Source organism: Acipenser ruthenus, chromosome 8 (genome assembly GCF_902713425.1).
Source record: "Acipenser ruthenus chromosome 8, fAciRut3.2 maternal haplotype, whole genome shotgun sequence".
NCBI lineage: Eukaryota > Metazoa > Chordata > Actinopteri > Acipenseriformes > Acipenseridae > Acipenser > Acipenser ruthenus.
The window spans coordinates 14,656,951-14,683,808 of NC_081196.1; the positions used below are offsets into that span (position 1 = coordinate 14,656,951).

Here is a 26,858-nt window from a genome sequence, read left to right on the forward strand (position 1 = left end):
TTATTGTATTTCTTGCTCTTATTGTGTTACTTGTATTGTAACACTTGAAATGTATTTGCTTACGATTGTAAGTCGCCCTGGATAAGGGCGTCTGCTAAGAAATAAATAATAATAATAATAATAACCTAACATTCCCTTTCAATTCGAAGACGACCACCAACCAATACTTTTGGGAAAAGTATACCAAAGCTGTTGTAAGGGAGCGTGAGTGGAGACAGCAGATGGGGGACATCTTGCTACCACAAAAACAAGTGTGCAATCTCAAGGACCCTTGTGCCTGATGAAGGCATAGAGGGATCTACCACATTAAGTCGGTAGAGCCTGGTGAAAGTATGTGGAGTAGCCCAGCAAGCCGCAGTACATATATCAGCCAATGAGGCTCCTCTGAAGAGGGTAGAATGCACAGCCACCCGCCTAGGTGGGGGTAGGCCAGCATTAGTATATGTAGTTGAAACTGTGTCCACAATCCAGTGAGACAGCCGCTACTTCGAGAGGGCTTGACCCAGGGTCCTTACACCATGACAGATGAAGAGCTGGTCAGACTGACGCAGAGCTCTGGTTCTGCTAACATAACCTCTCAATGCCCGAACTGGGCAGAGGTAGTTTAGTCTCTGATCCTCCCCCGATGAAAACAGAGGGGGATGGAAAGCCTCTAGTTCCACTGACTGATTTAAGTGGAAAGCCGTAACCACTTTAGGGAGGAAAGCGGGGTTCGTACGTAACAACAACCTGTTTCTATCATCCCAAACACGCATACAGGAGCTGTGCACTGACAGAGCCTGTAGCTCACTGTCCCGGCTTAGCGGAGGTGATGGCTAACAGAAGACTGTTTTCATAGAGAGATACTTCAACTGGAATGCATAGGTTAAGACGGGGCCTTAGTGAGAGCCTCCAAAACCACATCTAGACTCCACTCGGGGAAGGTGTACTTTCTAGGAGGACGTAATCGCCGAGCACCCTTGAGAAAACGTGTCGCCAGGACATGAGCACCTGGGGACACCGAGTCCACGGGGAAATGGCACGCAGATGTTGCTGCCAAGTACACTTTCAGCATAGAGGGGGATTTACCTGCCTCTAGCAGTTCTTGCAGGAATTGTAAAATGACTGCTATCGGGCAAGAGATAGGATCATGGCTCCTGGTTAGACACCAATCCTGAAAATACCTCCATTTGCACGCGTACAATGACCTTGCGCAGTTTATTAACGACTGCGTTTGAGAGCCCTAAGGCAGACAGATGGTTCGTTCAGGAGCCAGGCCCATAGTTGGAGTGCCTGGTTCTGAGTGCCAGAGAGTACCTTTCCCCTGACTGAGACAATCCAGGCGTAGCGGGATCTCCCAGGGCTGGCCCAAAGAAATCCATCATTGGCTGGAAAAGATAAGAGTAGGGACCTCATTTTTTCTTTATTTGTTTTCCACTCCTGGGGCCCTCTCCCCAGATTGACTATTCTTCCTCTGATGAACAATGGATGGTACATTTGCATTTCTGGACACCTCTTATCTAGCACTTTAACAATACAAAAAAGAGACTTATACAGAATTACAGAATACTGTATTAGGTCCAGCTAAAGTAGAGTTTATCATACATCTACGTTGCCAAGCTGTGCACTTTAGTAATGTGATCTAGATCTTAATAAAAATGTATTTCTTTCTTTCAGCATCTACAATGGTTGATAGCAGCCCTGTTGTTGTTGACTGCCCAGTTGGACATTTCCCATGTGGAAACCTTACAGTGTGCTTACCCCAGGTTTTACACTGCAACGGCATTGAAAACTGTGAAAATGGGGCAGATGAGGAAAACTGTGGTAAGGGAACTTGTTAATACCATTTGGTTGTTGGCTGTTACTTTTATTATATTTTTTTCATGCTGCTCGGCTGTGACCAGGGTTACAATCAAAAATAAAATATTTATCTCTTAATATCATCTCCAGTTGCTGTGACTGTTTTCAATATAAACAAAGTACAGTCAATGCATTATCAACTGTCTATATAAACCACTTTACTGGCTGTTATAAACCGGTCTCATTATCATGGTCCACCAGTTTTTTATTTATGGAAATCTGCAGTGAATATATTTTGTAATAAAATAGTGGCCCTTAACCTATAGACCCCTTAAGCTGTAAAGTCTAGAAAGTCGGCTTACAGTACTTTCCACTCCAAACATAATAACTAAAAATACATTTAAAAAAAATTAATATACAAAAAAAAAAGTTTTATCTTGCCACCAGGAGAGATGTGTGAAAGAAAGTGAGTTTTCCTCTGCTGTTTAATAACAGGGTGTATAAGATATGTGTGGCTCAGTTAGGAGGAGTTTTTACTGAATAGAGAGTAATAGCCCCAAGTGATGTGTCTGAACATGGATCATAAAGAGAGGATATACGATGGTTCTAAGTGGGTAAGGAACATTAATAATGAGGAAGTGAAGACATGAACACAGCAGGACTAGGTCCCAAGTTTTATACATATCTTTACTCACACATACATTTTGTTTGTTACCCACGAAGAACCGTTGTGTTTTCTGTTTATCCCATGAGTAATTTACCATTTATTATAGATTTAATTAGTAAATCTTTGTTTTACACAGTTAACAGTGTCGTTGCTGTGGGGAACTCTGAATTTAAAACTTGGGGAAGCCACTTTTGTGACTGCTGCAAGCTGGCCATCGAAATGTAAAAAATACACGTAAATACGCTTTTGAACACAGACCTTGGTTTTTTTCTAGTGGATCATAAAGGCACCTGGACGAAGAACCCATGCATGTTCTTCCCTTTGGTGTCCGATTCATTGAGGTTTTGCTGTATTTTATAACCTGCAATCTACAGCAATTGTGACACAGCAACAAATAATATGACCCCTTTTTTATATACAGTATTGTCATGTTCGTTGTATGAATCATGATTCCTTTGTTGATTTAGGAGATAACAGTGGATGGGCCGACTTTTTTGACAGGACGGTCGGGAAACCTGATCTTCAAGACTTTCCAAAGGATTGCTGTAAGTTATTCTACATGCACAAGTGTGCCATTGAAGATAGTTTTGAGTATTTATTTGGGTGCCTTTCATTAGTCTCATTTTAAATTTGTTTAAATTTGAACTGTCAAACAGACAATTGTGCAAACCCTATTTTTCAATGTCTTTTCTGCTGCAGCACTGGTTAAAATGAATAACTGGAGTTAATGGTCGTACAGGATGTATCTAATTGCTTTTCTTTTTGTAGTTCTGCAACAGTATCCCGAAAGTTGTGAATGCATTGAAACAGAACTGGAATGTGTTGAAGTAAACTTAAAATCTGTGCCACTGGTTTCAACAAATGTAACTTTGCTGTGAGTATTTAAAGCCAAGGGGAGCGTTGTCTGTGTCTAGTGTAACTGCTGATCCCATTAACGGTACTTTCTGTTTTAAGAAGAAATTAATGTACTAATGTGGATCTAATACAGTTGTTAAGAATACTGTGCAACTGTAACGAGTGAAACTGATTTGCACAGTTGTGCTAGCGTTTCAAAGCAATTTAGTCTGCTGTATCGATCTGGAGGCATTGTCATTTGTAACAAAGTCCTGGTTCCTTGGCTGCCGAACGCAAATACCTGAGCATGTTGAAATGTATAGCTGCTGTAATTATCACATAGTTACTATGTAATTGCATTGTTATCAATGAGTACATATCTTTCTATTGTCTACCAGTACAGTATTTATTTATTTATTTATTTTTTATTTTTTTAAATTTAGTCGTTTCCAATTATTTTTTATTATTTTCTCCCCAATTTGAAATGCCCAATTATTTTTAGGCTCAGCTCACCGCTACCACCCCTGCGCTGACTCGGGAGGGGCGAAGATGAACACACGCTGTCCTCCGAAGCGTGTGCCGTCAGCCGCCCGCTTCTTTACACTCTGCAGACTCACCGTGCAGCTGCCTCAGAGCTACAGCGTCGGAGGACAACGCAGCTCTGGGCAGCTTACAGGCAAGCCCGCAGGCGCCCGGCCAGACTACAGGGGTCACTGATGCGCGGTGAGCTGAGGACACCCTGGCCGACCTAAACCTACCTCCCGCTCGGCCAATTGAGCGCCGCCCCCTGGGAGCTCCCGTCCACGGTCGGCTGTGGAATAGCCTGGATTTGAACTCGCGACATCCAGGCTATAGAGCGCATCCTGCACTCTAGCGAGTGCTTTTACTGGATGCGCCACTCGGGAGCCCCACAGTACAGTATTTCTAAATCCCTGTTGAAAAATAAATAAATATATATATATATATATATATATAGTAAGAATGGGTAATCAGGAAATATGCAAATTTCAGCATTACAAGAGCCAATCAAATCACGTGAAAGTCACCTAAAGGCTTCTACATTCACAGCGTTTTAAAAGTCAAAGTACAGAATCTGCAGTATATATAAATACAGAAGTCAAAGCTTCTAACATACCACATCTTTCACTTATGGTACGGCCAGTAACCAACAACAGTGCCTTGGACGATTTCAAAACCAAATAACCATTTTTAACTGTTGCAGTAAATTGGCATTTTAACTAGATGAACAAAGTCCCAACCATAATTACAGTGTCTAATACCTACTTATTAGCATAGCAGGGACATTTAATAAAAAAATACTACCCATTTGAATTATACAGCTACTACGTTTTAATTCTGATCATTACAGAACTCTTAAGAAGAATGACATCAGGAGACTGCCTGAAGAGGTCTTCATCAGATATTCAGAACTAAAGAAACTGTGAGTATCCAAGATACAGGCTTCTGAACTGCGATCAAAAGACTTTATAGAAAAGTACTGATTTCTACCAAACCTTATTCCCCTATCACCCACAGCAACATAGTGGATGCATGGCAAAGTACAGGCAAGCTTGACTAATCACAGCTAGGTAATGCACTGTTAAAACTATAGTTCTACAAGATGAAGCATGGTTAATGTGTATGGAAGCAAAATACCATGGTAAAGGAATTACTTGCATTTGTACATCTAAACAGTATTAAAATACCTTTTTAAGTTCCATTGGACTTCTCTGGAACCCTTGTTCACGTTTGGAATGGTGTCTGCATTGTTGAAATATGTGACATGTGTAATGTGGTGAACCTGTTGCAGCTGTTGACAGAATGCAACTTCTGTGTTGTTATAATGTCTTCTTAAAGTGGGAAGCAAGTTGTCTTTACTTTTATAAAGTTCACCATGGTCATTTTGGCACCTCCAATGCTTTTCCCATAGTTATACTGTACATTTACCATGGTTTACCATGGTTTGCCATGCTATACAATGCTTACCTAAACTATACCATGCTTTCATTATGCTTTATTACACTTTGCTATGCTTCTATTTTAGTCTGGAGTACCAGTGATACAAACTGTGTATTCTACATAATAATGAGTATAGGTGTACTTTATATTGAAGATGTGCATGTATATATAAAATATGCAGGCTGCACCAATGCCATGAAGGAAAACATGACGTCCCTCTGTTTTCCATAATGATAGAATTGTTAACCCATTTAAACCGTATTGAAGGTGCATGTCCAGGAAAGCATACACTATGCTGTATAGCCTAACCAAGGGAGGGTTTCATTTAAGTGGTATTATTATTATAACTGCTTCCAACATTTAAGCTCAGATTGCTTTTGAGGCTGTTACTGCTGTGAGAAAAATAAGTAAAACAGGAGAAGAGTTGTACTTGTCCATAGAAGGCTTAGCTGGATATTTCATATCTGTGGGGAGTTCATTAAGGATAAAGAAGTTGAGGCATGAGAGTGCATCATAATAAGTGTTTTGTTACCAACACAGTTGTATTGTTTTTGTTCGTTAATTGTCTCTAAATTATGTTGGTTTGGTTTTTATTTAGCATATTAATTAAAAATGATTTTATAATTTTAAATTTTAAATGGAAAGACTAAATAGCCTGATATCCTCTATTGACCAAATACTGATGTATGTGAAATCAACCGTAAATATATTATACAGCACATCTGATTACTTCTCAACAGATTCCTTCAGGATAACTGCATTAGAACTGTGTCGAGCAGAGCATTTGCTGGACTTTATGAACTTCGAACATTGTAAGTGGTTTAAATGTATACTGTATAATTGTCCGTTTTTGGATATGGAGTAATATGTCTTATCAGTTATCAGTAACACAGTGATTAGAACAAATTCACACTTTAAATTACATTATTCCAGCATATTCTATAACACCAGTTTGAACTATGTTTATAAACCTAAATTAATCAAAGAGAAGGTTTACAGGAGTTTTGGAAATCCCCCCAAACAAGCTCTAAAATGGTAGTACGTTTTTTTTGTCGGTTTCACCACCCACATGGAGAAAAATAAGGGCAAAAGTCATCAAAATGTGCTTTTTACCCCTTTCTTACACTTTCTTACCACAGGTAGCATGAGATCTTCTTTTGTGTGCACGTGACAACTATTTACACATCACCACAAATGGAGTAAACAACTCCTCATCGGATCACTTGAGCTGGAATGTTCACCACAGAGATTTTGTACTGATATTTAATAGAAACTGGAACAATTTGTTCAATGCTTCTTGTGCTAAATCAGGGTTTGGTAACAATGCTGTCTTATTTCCTATGTTCAGTTTATAAATGAATAATAGGGTTTTTTTTGTTTTTTGTTTTTTTTTGTTTGTTTTTTAAACATCTAATCATGTATCTAAATTATGTTAATTATGTTAATAAAACCTTGCCATATTTTCTAGGTATCTTAGTAAAAACTGCATCACTTCCCTGAGTCCAGGTGTTTTTAGTAATCTTCATAAATTGCAATGGCTGTAAGTATGAAACACAAATGTTAAATTAGCTTTTATGAGAAGTGCGCAAGAATTCAATAAATAAAAATTTGGTTTTAATGATGGGATATTTTAGCATTGTAAAATATGATGTATAGAATGATGTATAGATATTATAATTGGTATACCAGGGTTATGGTAAAAATTGAATTACAATAAGAAACAATACCCTACATGATACAGTTTCAAAACTATTTAGGCAGTTATATAAGTTTCAAAATCTGAATAAAGTTAAATATTAAAAAGTAAGAAGCTTCAAAAATGTATTTTTCTTTTTTCAATTTTCCCTACTGTCCTCTTGCCTTTTTAGACACAAATAAACACATATTTTAAACATCCCCTTAGGACTCAAAAGAAAATATATATAATATATATATATATAGGGTCATTCTACAATTGTGGTGGCTAACAATTAAAGGGAGTCAATGTGTGTATCTTGATAATGTAGAATATATACAAATAAATGTGTCATCATTTTTCCCCCTGAAATAAGCACACTGGGGTATGGAACTGGACTGATCACTTAAATTTTGTACAATATTTTGACTCTTTCCAGTTTTAAACATTAGGCAGTACTCATATATGTTTAGTTTACTTAATAGACTATTTAAAAAATAAAAATAAATGTGTATATATATATATATATATATATATATATATATATATATATATATATATATATATATGAATATTTTTTGTAAAAAAAGTGTCCCGAGATATTCTGTCATTGGTGTTACTTGTGTCAAACTACATCATAACAACTGAACAGACACTACAGTGAACTATCCTGGGGTACAAGGCCACTGGAGGACAAGCACATGTGATATACACAAGTTATATATATACACAAGGTGAGTCAGCATGTGCTCTTAGTTTTTTACAAATTTGAGGATTTTGTTTTCAATTTGATTGGGTACATTTAATACCTGTCATTGGTATTATGCATTTTATGTGAAGCAGACTAAATTATGAGTTTAAAAAATCATGCAGATTGCTCAATTATGTGTTTTTTTAAAGGTTTTATGGAATTTGATCGGAGAGGCTATGGCCTACATCTTGGAAAAGCCTTCTTTTCCACAAATTCACCTTGGTGTTGCTGTCATTGCTGTTACCCTCCTCTTGGTAGCACCAATGACATTGGGTAACATTGTGGATTTGAATTACTGTTTTCAGTACTTTTATGATTATGCAAGCTCTTACGATGACAATTTGATTAAAAATCATGTAGGTTGTACTTTTATATCTATTATTCTGTGTTAGCTATGGCCAAATGAAGTGCTGCTGAAAAGCAGAAGCTTTATCGACAACGCAGAGATGCAGACCCAATTCGCAGAGCAGCATAGCTAAAAAAAAAAAAAAACAGCAGACATACCTCAGTGATATTGAAAGTAAAAAAAGAAAAAGTATAAATGACCTATCAGAGAGAGGAAAGAGAGTTCAGCAAAAGAGGTGGATGAAAAATCAAGGCAGGACAGTCTTAACACCCCCCTCAAATCCAGACAATGCACCCAGTGCTTCAAGGTCAGTTTTGACACCCCCATTAACCACAGAAAATGTACCCAGTGCTTCACATGTAGGAGCTGTGTTACGTCACCTGGTTATTTAAGAACCAATTAACTAATTACTCATGATGCAGTAAGGCAGGGGTAGGCAATTCCAGTCCTCCAGGGCTGGAATGGTTCGGATTTTCATTCCAACTCGCATCTTAATTAGTTGATTTAAATCCTTGTATGGATGTGAAATCAAATCACCTGTGATTCTAGGTCTAAATCTGATGCCTATAGGTAAGCTGCCTAAGTCATTCAGCCCTAAGGCTCATTTTAAGTTTACAGAAAAAATCTGTCTGTGCATACCTGTCTCAACCAGAAAATAAATTCTGCAGAATTGCCCTGTACCATCACCTGTGAAATGTACACTGACATTTCATTGTGCCCAGGTCAGTGATTTAAAGGAAAGGTACAGAGCAACTCGAAAGGAAAGGGTGAAGCAAGCATACAGTCGATTGTTTACTGGCAGATTGGTCAGAAAGTACAAGTTTAGGATGGAATGCGAAAAGGTCCTAGGATTTTCCTATAAAAGGTAGAAAACCTGTGGGCAGGAAGAACTACAATACAGCAGAGCCAGCAAAGCAGCCTCAAAGTTGCAGAACATTGTGAAGAAATACTTCACAAGAGATGATGTAAGCAGGCTTACCACAGGCAAAAAAAAAACAACACAATCACAGTGAAGAAGGTGAAGAAACAACGAAGGCTCCTATGTGATTATCTGCTCAACCTACACGGAAAGTTCTTGACAGAATCTCCACTACAAATATCATATTCATTTTTCTGCCGCCTGAGACCCTTTTGGGTTGTGACGCCAACCGATGCAGACCGTGAACCCTGCCAATGTAAAACACATGACAACTTGATCCTGTCCAAGACATGGTGAAAGACAGGTATCCATCTGTAAATTGCCTGCATTTTTTCAGCGATGGCCCTGCGACTCAATACAAGCAGAAAGGTAACTTCTACCTTCTATCCACTGAGCCACACAAGAAATACTTCAATTCCATTTCCTGGAATTTTTTTGAGACTGGCCATGGAAAGGGCGCTTCAGATGGAATTAGTGGTTCTCTAAAACGATCAGTGGATACCTTGGTTCGTCAGGGTAAGGATATTCCTGATGCGGAATGTCTTTACAAACAACTGGATACCATCGGTACGTCTGTTCAGTTGTTTTATATTGAGAACCATGAGGTGGAGACCTGGGCACAGACGATGCTGGAGGTGCCTTCTCTCGCCACAATTAAGGGGACAATGAAGATGCACCAAGTGATAAGCCACTCACCAGGAAGCCTAAAATATAGAGACATAAGCTGCCTGTGCAAGGCAGCTGATGGTGAGCTAGACTGCCCAGCACGTCAACTTTGGGGAACGCAATGATATGGAAAATGACCTGGGAACAACAGCCAACATCTCTGCATCTTCCACCCCAACACTATACAGGCCAGATGCAATCGAAACTGATCACCTTGGACAATGGTACATTGTCCTTTATGATGCGCACCCATACCCTGGAATTAGTCTTGAACTTGAGGAGCACAATGTTAAACTTAAATGCATGCATAGAAATGGAATCAATAAGTTATTTTGTCCCAGCCCAAGAGAAGACATCAACTGGTATTCTGATGACCAGATCTTGTGCCTCATTCCAGAACCAGTGTCTGTCAACAAAAGATCTGTCCAAATTGAAACCAATGTCTGGCAGCATTTGGAAGAGCATCTGCTAAATTGAGCAACAATGTTCAAACCATGAAGTCTTGAATTTCAAAATGTACTTTTCTATTATCTGTTTTAAAAGTTACATTATACTCCTTTGAGTGTTGTCGGGTTCAAATGTTCAGATTAACTGCAAGCAGAAAATTGTCCAATCTAATGGGACGTCTGTGACTTCAACATTCAAATGGTCACTTGATCAAGTGTTGTTTCCTTGCTGATTACTTGAAAGTGTATGGAGGGTAATCCCTTAAATTGAAACCAGTTAGTTATCAGTATGTTTTCTGTTATCATTGTACACTTAATATGATCTACATTAATCAATTAACCAAGGAATTTTACAATGTGGGAAAAAAGTGTGTTTAATGTGTTTTTTTATGTTTAATAAACAGTATGCTAAGAAAGTTTTAAAATATGCATTTGAGTCATTGGTGTTGCAAAGTGTCATTGGTGTTGCAGCAAGGGTCACAGGTGTTCTGGCATCATTTGTTCTGTGTTTTAAATGTTTCTTTGTTTATATATATATATGTATATATTTGCCATTATTATGTAGAAAAACATTTTTGTGACAGTATCATTTAATTTTTAAGTTTTTCTTTTTAATATTTTTCAAATATTTACAAAGTCAGACAAAACTAAAAACGGTATACAACTCAACTGTTTTATTGATTATTTAAAAATCTGTTTTGTTTTTTTTTGTAATGAATTTGACACTCTCATAAAATGATTGCACAAAAAATTACACTGCAAACAACAATATGTATCTACATACATGTGTTGGAGTGGGCGGTAACACCAATGACAAAATGGACCTTAAAATCGACATTTTGTTAAAAAAAAAAGCAGAAAAACAATAATCATTAAGCTCTATAGTTTGTGTGTCTGAAAAGATAAGACGTTAACAAATATTTTAAGATTCTTTATAATACAGAGTAAAGAATATGGTTTCAAAACGTTTTTCTAGCCTTAAATCCACTGCAATTGTAGAATGACCCATAAATGTCACCTTTATCTTCATGTCTTCTGAAGAAGCTTTCCAAGCCGTTATTTATTATTTATTAAGCTTTTCAAGCCATTATTTTAAAAAAAGTTATCAGTTGATTCCCAGAGATGTGATGATATATGTGGAAACTATTTGCACTTGTATATGTTGGAAATATAACATTGTCTGGAATTTCAAGAAAATACAGTTTATCATCTCATCTCTTTTAAATATTTAGCATCAAACTACTTATGCGTTGTTTCTTAGTTACCATGTACCAAATATTTATGAGTAACAAAATCTTTTTGTTTGTTTGTTTTTTCACCTAGAATTCTTGATGAAAACCAAATAAAAATGATTTCTCAGCAGGTGTTTACAGGTTTAAAGTCTCTGTTTTTCTTGTAAGTATCAAACTTTAGACTTTAACAATATTAGATGTAGAAATTGTACTTTCTGATCAAAATTCAGATTTTTTTTACAATCATTTTCTAGCGCTATTACAGACATAATAAACCAAGTTTTTAGACATCACCATCAAGTGAGCTTATATGTTTTTTAGTAAATTCAAATTTGGCACCAAGCTGTATTCTATGATACTGTCAGTGTGATACCATTAGAAGTGTAAAACAAGTTTCTGTGTAAATGAACTGCCTCCTTGTGTTAACCTCGGGCCATATCAATGAAACAGATCACATTTTCTTCCAATTTCCATTTTACTTCATGTTCACAGTCCATTCAATCAGAGATACATTCCCCTTACAGTATATCCCCAGTAATGCTTTGTTTTGTTCCCAAACACTTCAAGTGTTTTTATTTGTAATTTTATAGTAGTGCTTAAAAAAGGGGACAGCAAACATGGCCAAATAGAGCTTCCTTTCACCGCATAGTAAGCAATAAGCCCTGTATCGGTGAAAGGAAGCTCTATTTTATTTATAAAAATAGGGAGTTTTCAGTTTATAAATTACCTTTCTTCTTCATTAAGTATTTCTGTTGATCAATGTTTATCCTCTTGGATCCCGATTCTCCTTGGTGTGCTGTTTTTGAATTCTCTCTCTCTCTCTCTCTCTCTCTCTCTCTCTCTCTCTCTCTCTCTCTCTCTCTATACATGGGTGAAAGTGCTCTGTCTGTAGATCGAATTCCATCAAAATGGCCTCTCCCAGGTCTTATGATTTGTGTAGAAATGCCAAAAAAAATCTGTGGTGGGGTGGGAAAAATGTTTTCGCCTGTTGAACTGTAACTTGATTGAGACCATAGGCACCTAACCCATAGAGCACAGGGGAGGCAAACGGTATATTTTGCAGGCTACTTTTTTTGCTTCATGTAAACACACTGTTATTCTATGTTTTGTTATGGTTTTGCCTATAAACGTTTTAAAATGTAAAAAAAATATAAAATAAAATAAAGTCATTCATAAGATGCCATAAGTCCAACATTAAAAATAAACAAATGAATAAATAAAAACCCACAATAAAACAGCCCCTACAGGAACATTGTTTTGAACCACCACAATCCGCTCAGCACTATTTACAACAGCTAACGTTAGCAGCGGTGTGACTGCAACAGAAGATCGTGGGCAGTTTGGATACTACAAAAAATGATTAATTAAATATAGGCTAGGTAATTGTTAGTTTAGTTTGTTTCTCTATTAATGAAATTATATTCAGACAGTCATTTATGTATTTTATTTTAAATAAGGGCATTAGTAGGTTCATGTGGCTGCGGGGCCATGAGAGGGGTTAAGTTCAACAACAACTCTAAATAAAATGTTACTTCTATTTAAGCACTGGTAATAATCTGAAGCAGTGGTATTGCGAAGTAACAGAATCCTGTTTTTACTTTAGAATTTTTTTTTCATTAAACACACGTTCTGTATTAAAATTAATTTTCAGCTTTCATATTGGAGTTTGCTCATTCAAGCAAACCAAGTAGGAATTTGCTTAAGATGTTTTTCAAGTCAAGTAAGCTTATGTGTGTATAAATAATGACAATAGTTTAATCTACTGAATCGTAAGGTAATTAAACTGTTTGCTTATACTCTCCCCGCCACTCTGCGCACTGTCAGCCCTGGTTAAAGATATAAATAATGTACCCGATCCGAAGCAAGTGTAAAACTTGTGTGAATATTCAAGTAAAAAATATAAATATTTTAAAACTAGCAAGAAATGACTTGTTGCACCAGCAGCAGTTACATTATTGTTTTACATTATTGTTTTGTCTTCTAACTCAATGGACCATATTTAGAAGCAAGCACAAAGGGCAAAGACACAATTTCTTAGAGCAATAAGACCATTTTAATGGTATGAAACAAGAAACAACTCTTGTCTGGTCCTTCCTGCAACTAAGTTTATACAGTTGAAATTGTTTTATTCAGCAAAAGAAAAAAAAAAAGTCTTTGCATTTGCTTCAGAGTGAAGTCTTTTTTTATATACCAAAACCGTGTATAAGAAAGTTTACAAATGAGAGGAGGCCATTCAGCCCATCTTGCTTGTTTGGTTGTTAGTAGCTTATTGTTACCAGAATCTCATCAAGCAGCTGATTGAAGGATCCCAGGTTTATCTAATCTCCATTTGTGACCCCTGGTCCTTGTTTCTTTTTTCAGGTCGAAAAAGTCCCTTAGGTCAACATTGTCGATTCCTTTTAGAATTTTGAAAGCTTGAATCAGATCACTGTGCAGTCTTCTACTACAGCTATAGTTTAAGACTGAATAGATTCAATTCTTTTAGCCTGTCTGCACATGACATTCCTTTTAAACCCGGAATAATTCTGGTTGCTCTTCTTTGCACTCTTTCTAGAGCAGCAATGTCCTTTTTGTAGCGAAGTGACCAGAACTTAACACAATATTCTAGATGAGGTCTTACTAATGCATTGTAAAGTTTTAACATTACTTACCTTGATTTGAATTCAACACTTTTCACTATGTATCTGAGCATTTTGTTGGCCTTTTTTATAGCTTCCTCACATTGCCTAGATTAAGACATTTCTGAGTCAATATAAACTCCTCGGTCTTTTTCATAGATTTCTTCTTCAATTTCAGTATCTCCCATATGGTATTTATAATGCAGATTTTTATTGCCTGCATGCAGTATCTTACACTTGTTTCTATTAAATGTCATTTGCCATGTGTCTGCCCAGTTCTGAATGTTGTCTAGAGCATTTTGAATGACCTTTGCTGCTGCAGCGGTGTTTGCCACTCCTATTTTTGTGTCGTCTGCAAATTTAACAAGTTTGCGGACTGTACTAGAATCTAAGTCATTCATGAGGATTAGGAAGAGCAGAGGAACCTAATACTGATCCCTGTGGTACTCCATTGGTTACTTCGCCCCATTTTGAGGTTTCTCCTCTAATTGGTACTCAATGTTTTCTACATGCTAACCACTCCCTAATCCATGTGCATGCATTTCCTTGAATCCCTACTGCATTCAGTTTGAGAATTAATCGTTTATGTGAGACTTTGTCAAAAGCTTTCTGGAAATCTAAATAAACCACGTCATATGCTTTGTAATTATCCATTGTCGATGTTGCATCCTCAACTTGGAGAATAATTACTTTCTAAAGAACAGTACCTGTTTTTCTTTGTTTGTTTAACACTTTCCTTTAATAAACTGCATGTGGGAATTCTAGGTGTAGCACGGTGCATGTATTTGTATTTAATGCATGCTCATTTTATGTTAAAACATCTGCCCAATTTTGTTGGTTTACAATTACTGAAACCATAACTTCACAACAGCAAGGTTTGCTTGGTTTCTTAGAGCTTCTTAATTGTAAAAAAAAAAAAAACATAATAAAAAAACAAAAAAAACATTTGCTTCTCTATGCTCAGCAGTTAGTCCTTCAGTTTGCCCCCCTACTTTTTAACAAAGTTAGGCGCCTATGATTGAGACACAAAATGCTTGATTTTGCCCCAGGAGTTTCAGTCAAAACGATCATTGGCCATTTTCACCCATATATATATATAAAATGTGGGGGTTACTTTGCAACTTCTGTGACCCTTATCACCTGTGTAAAATGAACAGTACTCAAAACAGGCTGGTGCCTTTATATTTATTCATAAACAAAACAAACAAAATAAAACTCCACCTAGGAGCGCTAGCCAGACTTGAACAAGTTGTAACTAATAAACCGGACGGCTGAGCCGTTTACCAGTCACCCAGAACAACCCTCATACCCAGAATAAGTATTAAATACCTTTTCTCAGTCTTCACACATCTTAGGCCTGTTTCTATACTGCCTTCTTAATCATAGGAAGATGTCCCTCATTATATTATAGCCAACCCTGAGGTATGCAGGGGGATGCAGTCCTGTTACCCCTTTTAACCCTAAGGACTACATTTTTCCTTTGTGTAAATGACACGACTTTCTGTAGATGGCACGGGTTGATTCTATGATTGTATAACACCCCTCCCCCCGCCCCCCCCCCCCAAAAAAGTGAAAAATGTCTAAAACTTTTGCAAAGCAGTATATATATACGCTTGCATGTATAGTAAACAATAGCTGTAGTATGTAACGGTAAGTGAAGTTTTAATAACTTTCAGCTGGAACAATAAATTGCTGCTGGCATAACTAAGTCTACTGAGTCTAAATGGCACCAGCTATGTTGTAACTATGATTTATTTTCAAAAAAGGAATACGTTCACTTTGTTCAATTATTCATTTAGTCACACATTTTATTTTTTATATTTATTATGCAATATAGCCTCAGCAGAATTGGAACACAAAGTTAAACATGAGCTTTCCTTTTTAGGGAAAGTTATACCTTTTTTCTTTTACTGTTGTACTTGTTTCTGTTTTAATATTCATTTTAACTTTCATTATTCACTGCTTATTTCATGTTTTCTTTCTTTCTTTTTCTTTCTTTTTCTTTCTTTCTTTCTTCCTTTCTTTCTCTTCTCTTCTCAAATGAGAGTACCCCTTTAAAAGTAATCTTACTGCGTTTACCATTATAAATAATGAGGGCCCTCTTAGCCAATAAAAGTTTATGATACTAATTTCTTCCAAACTCCCTGCATGCAATGGCATGCTATTGAAGCAAAGCATACATTGTCTCATTAAACAGTGATGTCATTTAAACAGGAGATTTAAAGGAATGTCTTTTTCTATTTTTTACAGGTCCATGGTAAACAATTCCCTTGAGCAGCTTCCTCAAATGAAAATGTGCTCAGAGATGCCCCGTCTTAACTGGGTGTAAGTGAACAGATCCCTTGTCTTATTTATGTTAGTTTGGTTAGACTGGTAAATCCCATGTGGAATATTTCCTGAGACATGCATTCATATAAATAGAGTTCTGACCATGTTTTATTTATAATATGTCTTTACTTAAGAATTTTATGAATAGTGCTAATTGTCTAACGAATGTACAAACCTGAATCATATACATGGTATTCTCTCGTGAACCTTGCATTAAATGTTTTTATCGTAGTTTTTGTTTATTTTATTTGAGCTTTGGCATGGTTTGGGAGGCAGTCATGAAATTGAATAAATAATGTGTGTTGAGTTCACCTGCTACCATTTCCCCAAGAATCACAAATGAGTGTTCTGCACCTTCTCAGGATAGTCTTTTATGAACTAAAGAAAAATCAACGGGGCAAAATGAAAGCACTACAGGCTTTCAAGGAGGTCCATAAATAGTCTTAAATATGCAATCATTGTAATGTGATATCTTGTAACAATTGTAAGTCGCCCTGGATAAGGGCGTCTGCTAAGAAATAAATAATAATAATAATAATAATAATAGTTTTCTAGCATGGATTGATGAAATGTGAGAAAAAGAACTAAGAACTCAAATACATTTCTAGTTTCAATTCTATGTTTTTGTTGTTGTTGTTGTTGTTGTTGTTGTTTTTACATATTTTTCCATTTTTACCAGACACAAAATTTACATTTTAATAGACATTTGATACTAAATACATAATCTGTAAAGTATCGGCAAACATAACAGGGTGAAAAGAGTTGTCTGTGCTAGTGGAAGAATGCCAGTAACATATCTTCTGTGGTAACCTACAAATATTAAGTGAAAGCCTGTTTTTTATTACTAGCCACAAATTGTATTGTAATTATATGTTTGCTTTTGAATGTGTAATTCAGGGAGGCATCACATTCTTTACTGTAAAAGCTGGCTACATTTCCTCTATCTCCAACTAGCATATTAATTATTGACTAAATATTCTTTATATAATATTTACCTAACTGAAATACCAGTTAACATCGCTAAAAATATTTAATTTTTATTTTAAGAAAATCTAATTCCTAGATTCTAATGGGATTTATATTTAATTATTATTATTATTATTATTTATTTCTTAGCAGACACCCTTATCCAGGGCGACTTACAATCGTAAGCAAATACATTTCAAGTGTTACAATACAAGTAATACAATAAAAGCAAGAAATACAATAACTTTTGTTCAAGTGTGACAAACCACAATTCAATACAGCAGATAATAGTGATAGTTACATCAGGATATGATTAAATAGTGATAGTTACATAAGGATATGATTAAATACAAAATACTACAGGTTAAACACTTGGCAGATTACAGTATTCTGAAGTACAGGATTAAATGCAGTAAGATAGGGGGCAGATAAGAGCAAAATAAAGCACATTTAAATGAAGGGTGGTAGTGTCCCAGGATACAAACAGATGAGTTCTACAGGTGCTGTTTGAAGAGGTGAGTCTTAAGGAGGCGCCGGAATGTGGTCAGGGACTGGGCAGTCCTGACATCTGTAGGAAGGTCATTCCACCACTGTGGAGCAAGGGTGGAGAAGGAGCGGGCTCTGGAGGCAGGGGAGTGTAGCGGAGGTAGAGCCAGTCTTCTAGTGGAGGCGGAGCGGAGAGGTCGAGTGGGGGTGTAGGGAGAGATGAGGGTCTGGAGGTAGCTGGGTGCAGTCTGGTCAAGGCATCTGTAGGCTAGTACAAGAGTCTTGAACTGGATGCGAGCGGTGATCGGGAGCCAGTGGAGAGAGCGGAGTAGTGGAGTAGTGTGGGCGAAGCGAGGCAGAAAGAACACCAGGCGGGCAGCAGAGTTCTGGATTAATTTATTATTAATGTAGTTTTGTACCAATATAGCAACACTTAAAATAAATGTGTCCTTTTCTCTGTAAATTAAAGGCAAATATAAATGCAAATAGTAATAATGGAAACGGGCAATATGTTAAATTTCAGGTAAGTTGACTTGAACCCTTAGGGTCATACAGACTTCTGACACTTACCCTGTATCTGGTCCAGTTGGTATTTTTCTTTAGTGATGCAAAGTATTTGTATCTTAGTTTATAAATAATTACTTAATGTATACCTACTATACATTCAGGTGTTATTAATGTATTAGTTAATATGTAATTACACTGTTGTTCAATGTAATTACATAGTAAGTATTGTTAGTGATTCCTAATCTATAAAATAAATCCATCCATTCATTGTGTTAATAAGTAAATAAATCCATCCATTCATTCGTTCATCATTCAAGAGGAAATAACATAAATAACGAGTCATTTAACAGGCAATGTTTCATAACACTTGTAAGTGGGTTACTTGAACCAGACTAGATAGCAATCTCATTTTCATTGCTGTCCCAGAGGGTACAGGCAGGCTATTTTTGTCAAGTTGTTATGATAGCATTTAGTCATTTTAAAACAGAACTATCCTTTTTCCTTACTGTTGGCCAAGGTCAAATTATTTAAAGTATGCAGGCATTCACTCTTATAAGTTCAGTTTCCCTAATTCCTGGGACAGTAAAGTTACCATTAGGATGTAATTAAGATCATGCAGTCTGTCGGTACAACAGGGGTTGTACCGACAGACTGGATAATTGCAAACATAATACTGATCCACAAAAATGGAGACAAAACCGAACCAGTTATCTACAGACCAATAAGTCTGACTTCTGTTATATGTAAACTTATGGAAAATTATCTATATGGTAACAGTATCCTGGGAGACAGTCAGCATGGTTTTAGGAAAGGGAGATCGTGTCTACCTAACCTGGTTGATTTTTGAGGATGCCACATCGACAATGGATAATTGCAAAGCATCTGACAGTTTATTTCGATTTCCAGAAAGCTTTTGACAAAGTCCTGCATAAAAGATAAAATCTCAAACTGAACACAGTAGGGATTCAAGGAAATGCATGTATATGGATTAGGTAACCAGTGGAGAACCACAGGGATCAGTATTAGGTCCTTTGGTCTTCCTAATCTACATTAATGACTTAGATTCTGGTATAGTAAGCAAACTTGCTAAATTTGCTGACGACACAAAAATAGAGTGGCAAACACTGTTGCAGGTCATTCAAAAAAAAAAATATATATGCAGCATTCAAAACTGGGCAGACACATGGCAAATTACATTTAATATAGAAAAGTGTAAGGTACTGCATGTAGGCAATAAAAATCTCCATTGTAAATACCATAAGTCAGACACTGAAATTGAAGAAGGAATCTATGAAAAATATCTAGGAATTTATGTTGACTCAGAAATGTCTTAATCTAGACAATGTGGGGAAACTATAAAAAGGCCAACAAAATGCTTGGATATATAGTAAAAAGTGTTGAATTTAAATCAAGGGAGGTAATGTTAAAACTTTACAATGCATTAGTAAGACCTAATCTAGAAAATTGTGTTCAGTTCTGGTCACCGCGCTACAAAAAGGATATTGCTGCTCTAGAAAGAGTGAAAAGAAGAGCGACCAGAATTTAAAAGTCATATCATATGCAAACAGGCTAAAATAATTTAATCTATTCAGTCTTGAACAAAGAAGACTAGCCGGCGATCTGATTCAAGCATTCAAAATGTCGACCCAGGGGACTTTTTCGACCTGAAAAAAGAAACAAGGACCAGGGGTCACAAATGGAGATTAGATAAAGGGGCATAAAGAACAGAAAATAGGAGGCACTTTTTTACACAGAGATTTGTGGGGGAGTCTGGAACCAACTCCCCAGTAATGTTGTTGAAGCTGACACCCTGGGATCCTTCAAGAAGCTGCTTGATGATATTCTGGGATCAATAAGCTACTAACAACCAAATGAACAAGATGGGCCAAATGGCCTCCTCTCGTTTGTAACCTTTCTTATGTTCTTCTGATGTTCTTATGTACAATATATGCAATCCTCAGGTTTGGTCCTGGGTTGAGCCCATAGTAGACCACAACATTACAAGCAATTGCAACTGATTTTGTACCATTGTACTAAGGATTACCAGTATGAATTGGTTTACACTAGCACTGTCACTCGATTAAAAATTTTGTTCGGTTAATTTATGAGCATTAGTTGATTAATTGGTAGATTAATCAACTAATAAAGGTAACGATTTGGTAGCGGCCGTCATGATTAACGGGTACACAAATAAGAGAGATTTATTTTTGTTTGTTTTATTTTTGGATTGGTTTTGCACTCTACTGACTTTGGCTTTTAGAATTTAAAAAATAAAAGATTGGTCACCAAAATATTAAAAAATTTCACTGGAAAAATTCATTCCAAGGTAGAATGTGATTTTAAATTGAAAGAAATTGAAAGATCTGTAAACCGCGGTTTAAACTGCCACGGTTTTGAAACCGCAATCATTTTTCTATACCATGATTATCGAGTTCACACGGACTAAAGTGATATGGGTGCGTTGTTTTTATTTTTTTTATTCACCTTCGGTGAGCCACTGTGTTCATGAGAACTAACTAATGAACACTGACATCTCAAGTTCTGAAAACTGCCATGCATGAGATGATCTGAGTAGGCTATTAAATAAGTGACGTCATATTTAATATAAACCGCCCTACTAAACAATGATCGCTAGCAAACGTGATTGTCAGTAAATGAAACACAAATACTCGAAAATATCAGCAAGAACAAGGCACTGTAACTTTTCATCACTGCCTTCCTATTAATTTACCAAACCAAAGTAATATTAGCTATTATCTATCTAAGTTCTCTAGATGCCACTTAACTTTGCAACGGTGTCATACCCACCTTAACATTTCTCCTTTCCTTTGTGTCCGTTGCTGTTATCATGCAGTCCAAAAAATAAATAAATAAAAATTTGCGGGCGCCGTCTTCTCATCATTTAAGTTTTTAACTCTGCTGAGAGATCAGTGGGCGGGCACTGGATGTCTTAAAACACACTCGATTGGCTATTGCTAGGCAACACTTAACAAATTATTTGTATACCTTTGTCAGACATTTCCTTTTCCTTTTTTTTTTGCCTACTCACACCTATGGTAGTTTATGTCTTCATAGCAGTTGTCAAGTATTTTTGTATTTGTATTTCCTATTGTTTTTTAGGGACTTTGAAGGGAACCATATCAAGACTTTAGATTACTCTGCGTTGCTTATGTGTAATGAACTTACAGTTCTGTGAGTATGTTACTTATGCTGGTATCCTTTTTGACTGAGCTGAATTAGCTTTTACTTATTGACTACATTCAAACACCTATTTAAGAACACCCTGATTAAATTACCGCCTGTTTCTCACCTGTTAAATCCATGTATTCTGTACAGGGTGGGCAAAAGCCATGCTTGATGATTTTTTTACACAGGTTTCACCCTTTAAAGTTTACCCCATTATATGTGCATGCACAATTTGCCGTTTGCCATATTTACTGCTAATTTACGTGGTTTAACGTCTTTTTACCATTGTTTACTATTGACACAACAGGCTGTTTGCTATGCAGTTTACTGTAGCTTTACTAAGTTAACTGTTACACGGGAATAACCTGTGTATTGCTATAAACTATTTAGAAAATGTATTTTATCAGCAGTAGTAACACAAATGGAGGTGTCTTGCTTTTATGTTCTCAACATTAGAACACATTCTTTAGAAGGAATTTATTGTGACAGACCTGATTTTGAATGGCAGCTTTTCACGGTCTGCTGAGCCCAGTTTAATATTTATTATATAAATTGTGGTTTCAATGGTTACATTTCCCAGTAGGAAATACACGTTGTACATGTTGTATGAAGACAATTAAATTACACTGGTAGAACAGGAAGAGAACTGTATCAAATCATTTTATATTTTGTTACATACCAGAATTGTATTCATTAATAATTGTTGGGTTTTTTTAGACACACTGTTATAACTAATGGTTTTTAGTAAAAGTATATCTCATGAATGCAATTTTTTTTTTATCTTTCACAGGTCACTGCGTAAAAATGAAATCTCTGTAATTACTGAAAATGCATTTCAACCACTGAAAAAGCTTGGAGAGTTGTAAGAAAACCTTATATTGTGTATATTTTTTCAGTATTTACAAGACATAACATAACTACTGTTATGCAATATTTGCTTGGGTGTATTAGGAGCTTACTGAACAAGCACTTTTGAAGCAATGCATTTTAAATGGCACGACCATTACTTCTTTTCTATCCAATGTACTGCAACACATTGGGTCTAGTTAGGTCAAACTTCAGTCATCGGAAAATCCATTGTTTACTCTATTTTACTGAGACCTTCTCATTAGAGATAAGACATTGACGTGATATGTTGCATAAATGATGTGTTCCATAAACAATTACAATGAAATGCAGATCATGTCATTTGTGTTTCAGAGACTTGTCAAGCAACAGGATTTTAGAACTGAGTCACGATATTTTTAAAGATTTAGAAGTCCTTCAGATATTGTAAGTTATATGTTAACTTAGATACAAACATTATATACAGAATCTGTTTGTCTTATTTGTGTGTCTGTTCCCTAATATGACATGCTGACTTTCCCAATACTCATGACCCGTTTTAATGTCACTGGACTACTGACTATCTGAGCTATCACATTAATATGCTTAACCATTGGCCCCTTTGTACACTTTTGACATGATTCATATTTTAAACCCAGCACCTTACCATATACTTTCTTACCAGCTGTATACTATGCATCTATGTATATATCTATATAACATGGTTGTCAAAATCTGTTTATTCTTTACAGGAATATGTCAGACAATCCTCTTAGTCATATACACATTGATCAGTTTGAGAATCTGAGCCAACTCCAGTCCTTGTAAGTACAACTAAAAACCTGCTTATAATTTTAGGCACATTCCCAGTCCCTGATTTGGGTCCACAGTCTTAGATATGGTGTGCAAGAATGATACTAATTCAAACTAATTTACAAATTCAAAGATTGTACACGACCATCCCCTCTCTATTACTGCAAAAAAGACACAGAGAAATGCTTAGCAATGAGATGGGAAACTGTGAATACTTTTCCAATTATTCTTTCTTGTTCCTCAGAGTCCTAGAAGGAATTGAAATTCTAAATATCCAAACCAGAATGTTTAAGCCCATGAAGAACCTGTCTCACATGTAGGTATTGTTATTGAGATTGTTACTGGTCTTTCCTACACAGTGCCACTGTTAAAACAGATGCTTAAAACAGGGCCATTTGTGTACCAAGGTTATGAGTCTAGACTATTTCTTTCTGTAAGAATGTGTAAAATAGCAGGGAGGATCTGCTGTCATTTATGGAAATTGAAAAGACCCTGTGATGGGGTACACCCTGCCCCTGTGTTTATTATTATTATTATTATTATTATTATTATTATTATTATTATTATTATTATTATTATTATTATTATTATCATTATTTTAATGTATTTTGTGTTAAAAATAATGCATTATTCTTATTGTTAATGTGGGTTTTGGGTTGGCAGGGAAGCAGACAATTATCTTCCCTGCCAACAATAACACATGCAGAATGTGGCTGTCTTCAAATTGGTTAATTGTTTGCTAACTTGAGGATGGCCACATGTATAAAAAGAATTGCAGCTGAGTGCTGTGGTTGATGAGAGAGAGAGAGAGAGAGAGAGAGAGAGAGAGAGAGAGAGAGAGAGAGAGAGAGAGAGAGAGAGAGAGAGAGAGAGAGAGAGAGAGAAAGAGGAACATAAATAACTAAGAAGACAGTTGTTACGCGTGCAGGATTTGCACCAGCACGGTACTTGTTTTACTTTTACTTGTGTTTGTTTTGGCCAACGTGCCTTTTGTTTTGTGTACAAGTTGTTAGTTTGTTTGTTTGATTTATTTAATTTAATAAAAAAAAAGAGTGCAGTGGCAACTCACCCCGCAGTACTTTGCCTGTGTTTATTTCCTGGTCTGTGATGTCACCACCAAGCCATCCATGACCAATTGGCTATTTTTTCCCAATTTGAAATACCCAAATCGAATCTGGCAAACCTAAGCAACAGATTTTTCTAAGCTACTAGGTGAGGCCCAGCCTGGGTCATCTCCACCTGCCCTCATCTGGCGCTGAACCAGTAAGGTTCACTGAAGCACGATTTGGTTAACTCCTACCTGCATCTGCGGCTTATGATTATGATTATTATTATGATTATTATTATTATTATTATTATTATTATTATTATTATTATTATTATTATTATTATTATTATTATTTTATGCAATACAAAATATGTTATTCATTGTTCAAAATAGTGTGTGCAGATGTATCTGGTAATGTTTCAAAAGTTATTTCTTACTAGGTTATTAAATAACAGCTATATTTTGGTAATGTTATGTTTTAATGTACGGATGGTCTCTTTTCAGCTATTTTAAGAAGTTTCAGTACTGCTCCTACAGTCCTCATGTTCGGAAATGCAAGCCAAATACAGATGGGATCTCTTCATTTGAGGACCTCCTGGCTAATATAATTCTCAGAGTGTCAGTCTGGGTCATAGCTTTCATCACCTGCTTTGGCAATGTATTTGTAATTTGCATGAGGTCCTTTGTAAGAGCTGAGAACAATCTTCATGCTATGTGCATCAAAGTCTTATGCTGTAAGTATACACTTTTTGTAATTTATATATATGTACAGGAGGGTTAGACTATAAAGCAGACTGCTTAATGTGAAGGGCTACTCACAGATACAGATACTTCCTCTTTGGCAAAAGTCTTCTGCAGCCCAGTCTTGTCAATGTTTTATATATACAGTGCCTATAGAAAGTCTACACCCCCTGAACTTTTTTCACATTTTGTTGTGTCAGTGCCTCAGAGTTTCATGCATTTAAATGAGGATTTTTTTCCACTTATCTACACACCATACTCCACACTGTTAAGGGGAAAAAGTTATATATTAAAAATACAAAACTGAAAGATCATAAGTCCCCACCCCCCTGAGTTAATACATGGTGGAAGCACCTTTGGCAGCAATTACAGCGGTGAGTCTGTTGGGATAGGTCTCTACCAACTTTGCACACCTAGATTTGGCAATATTTGACCATTCTTCTTTACAAAACTGTTCGAGCTCTGTCAAGTTCATAGGGGAGCGTTGATGGACAGCAATCTTCAAGTCATGCCACAAATTTTCGATTGGATTTAGGTCGGGGCTCTGACTGGTCCACTCAAGGACTATACCTTTTTGTTCCTTAGCCACTCCAGTGTAGCTTTGGCTGTGTGCTTTGGGTCATTGTCATGCTGAAAGGTGAACTTCCATCCCAGTTTCAGCTTTCTTGCAGAGTGCAGCAGGTTTTCCTCAAGGACTTCTCTGTACTTTGCTCCATTCATTTTCCCTTCTATCCTGACATGTGCCCCAGTCCCTGCCGATGAGAAACATCCCCATAACATGATGCTGCCACTACCATGCTTCACAGTAGGGATGGTGTTCTTTGGGTGATGCGCTGTGTTGGGTTTGCGCCAAACATAACGCTTTGCATTGAGGCCAAAAAGTTCCATTTCTGTTTCGTCTGACCACCAAACCTTTTTCCACATGTCTGCAGTATCATTTACATGCTTTTTCGCAAACTCCATACGTGCTTTAAGATGAGGCTTTTTGAGTAATGGCTTCTTTCTTTCCACCCATCCATATGTTACACACTTGAAATAAAGACGACTCAAGCGTGTTGTAGAAAAGAAACCTCTTCGTTTATTTCTGAAAATCATAAAATGCATTGCTTTAGTACAGCGCCATATTATCAGTATCTCTCCTATTACAGGCAGCCTACACTACTGATCAGAGCAGTAGTTGTTACGCAATCCTGTAGCTCCTCTACTGATGCAGTTGCACTGTCCTCCAGCAAACCACACTCTTATAAAAGCTTTTGCAATTCACCCAACATAACTTGAATGCCTAAATAAATATACTGTTTTAACAAAAAAATATGGGGGTGGGTATTTTACATACCTCCCACACATACAGGCCAGCTTTGTGTAGGGACCGGCTTATTGTTGATGTGTGAACACTGACTCCCATCTCAGACACAGAACTTTGCAGATCTCTCAAGGTCAATGTTGGCTTCAGAGTGACATCCCGAACCAGTTTCCTGCTTGCCCGGCTGCTCAGTTTGGGAGGGCTACCTGATCTGGGTAGTGTCTGGGTGGTATGATGCATCTTCCACTTCTTAACAATGGACTTCAGTATGCTGAGAGGGATAATCAGCGCCTTTGAAATGTTCTTGTACCCTTCTCCTGCTCTGTGCCTCTCTACCATTTTATCCATGACTTGTTTCCAAAGCTCCTTGGTCATCATGGTTGCTTTGTTGGATCACTATGTGAGTTGCAGCTTGACAGTTGCAGTCTTTACCTGAGGGAAATGATCTACAAGTTAAACCACTTTGAGTACACACAGGCTGAAACCATTTCACTAATTTTGTGACCTTTCAAACAAATAATTTGCACCTGAGCAGATTTAGGGCTGCAGTAGCAATGGGGTTGAATACTTATGCAACTGAGATTAATGTGTTTTTCCCTGTAAATCTTACTTATTTATATTCTATATGCATTTGTTTTTACTTTATCAATGTGGAGTAGTTTGTGCAGATTCGACATGTAAAGTCTAATTTGAAAGCGTTGTGGAGTACGCTCAGGTGCCAGCAAAATGTGAAAATTTTGCAGGGGAGTAAATACAAACCACT

At 36.6% G+C, this 26,858-nt stretch overlaps 1 protein-coding gene across 3 annotated transcripts in view; it reads left to right on the plus strand.

Annotated features, from left to right (window-relative positions):
* The window catches only part of LOC131737827 (relaxin receptor 2-like), a 43,873-nt gene that overhangs the window by 9,430 nt on the left and 7,585 nt on the right, over nt 1–26,858 (plus strand). For 2 of the 3 annotated variants that reach the window (XM_059029569.1, XM_059029571.1), the window contains exons 2-15: nt 1,657–1,803; nt 2,914–2,991; nt 3,215–3,320; nt 4,650–4,721; nt 5,980–6,051; nt 6,708–6,779; nt 11,366–11,437; nt 16,143–16,217; nt 21,300–21,371; nt 22,156–22,227; nt 22,566–22,637; nt 22,943–23,014; nt 23,248–23,319; nt 24,556–24,785. In XM_059029569.1, coding sequence (XP_058885552.1) covers nt 1,657–1,803; nt 2,914–2,991; nt 3,215–3,320; nt 4,650–4,721; nt 5,980–6,051; nt 6,708–6,779; nt 11,366–11,437; nt 16,143–16,217; nt 21,300–21,371; nt 22,156–22,227; nt 22,566–22,637; nt 22,943–23,014; nt 23,248–23,319; nt 24,556–24,785 — 1,284 coding nt within the window. The remainder of the gene's footprint in view (nt 1–1,656; nt 1,804–2,913; nt 2,992–3,214; nt 3,321–4,649; nt 4,722–5,979; nt 6,052–6,707; nt 6,780–11,365; nt 11,438–16,142; nt 16,218–21,299; nt 21,372–22,155; nt 22,228–22,565; nt 22,638–22,942; nt 23,015–23,247; nt 23,320–24,555; nt 24,786–26,858) is intronic. The other variant, XM_059029570.1, reaches the window with a different exon arrangement.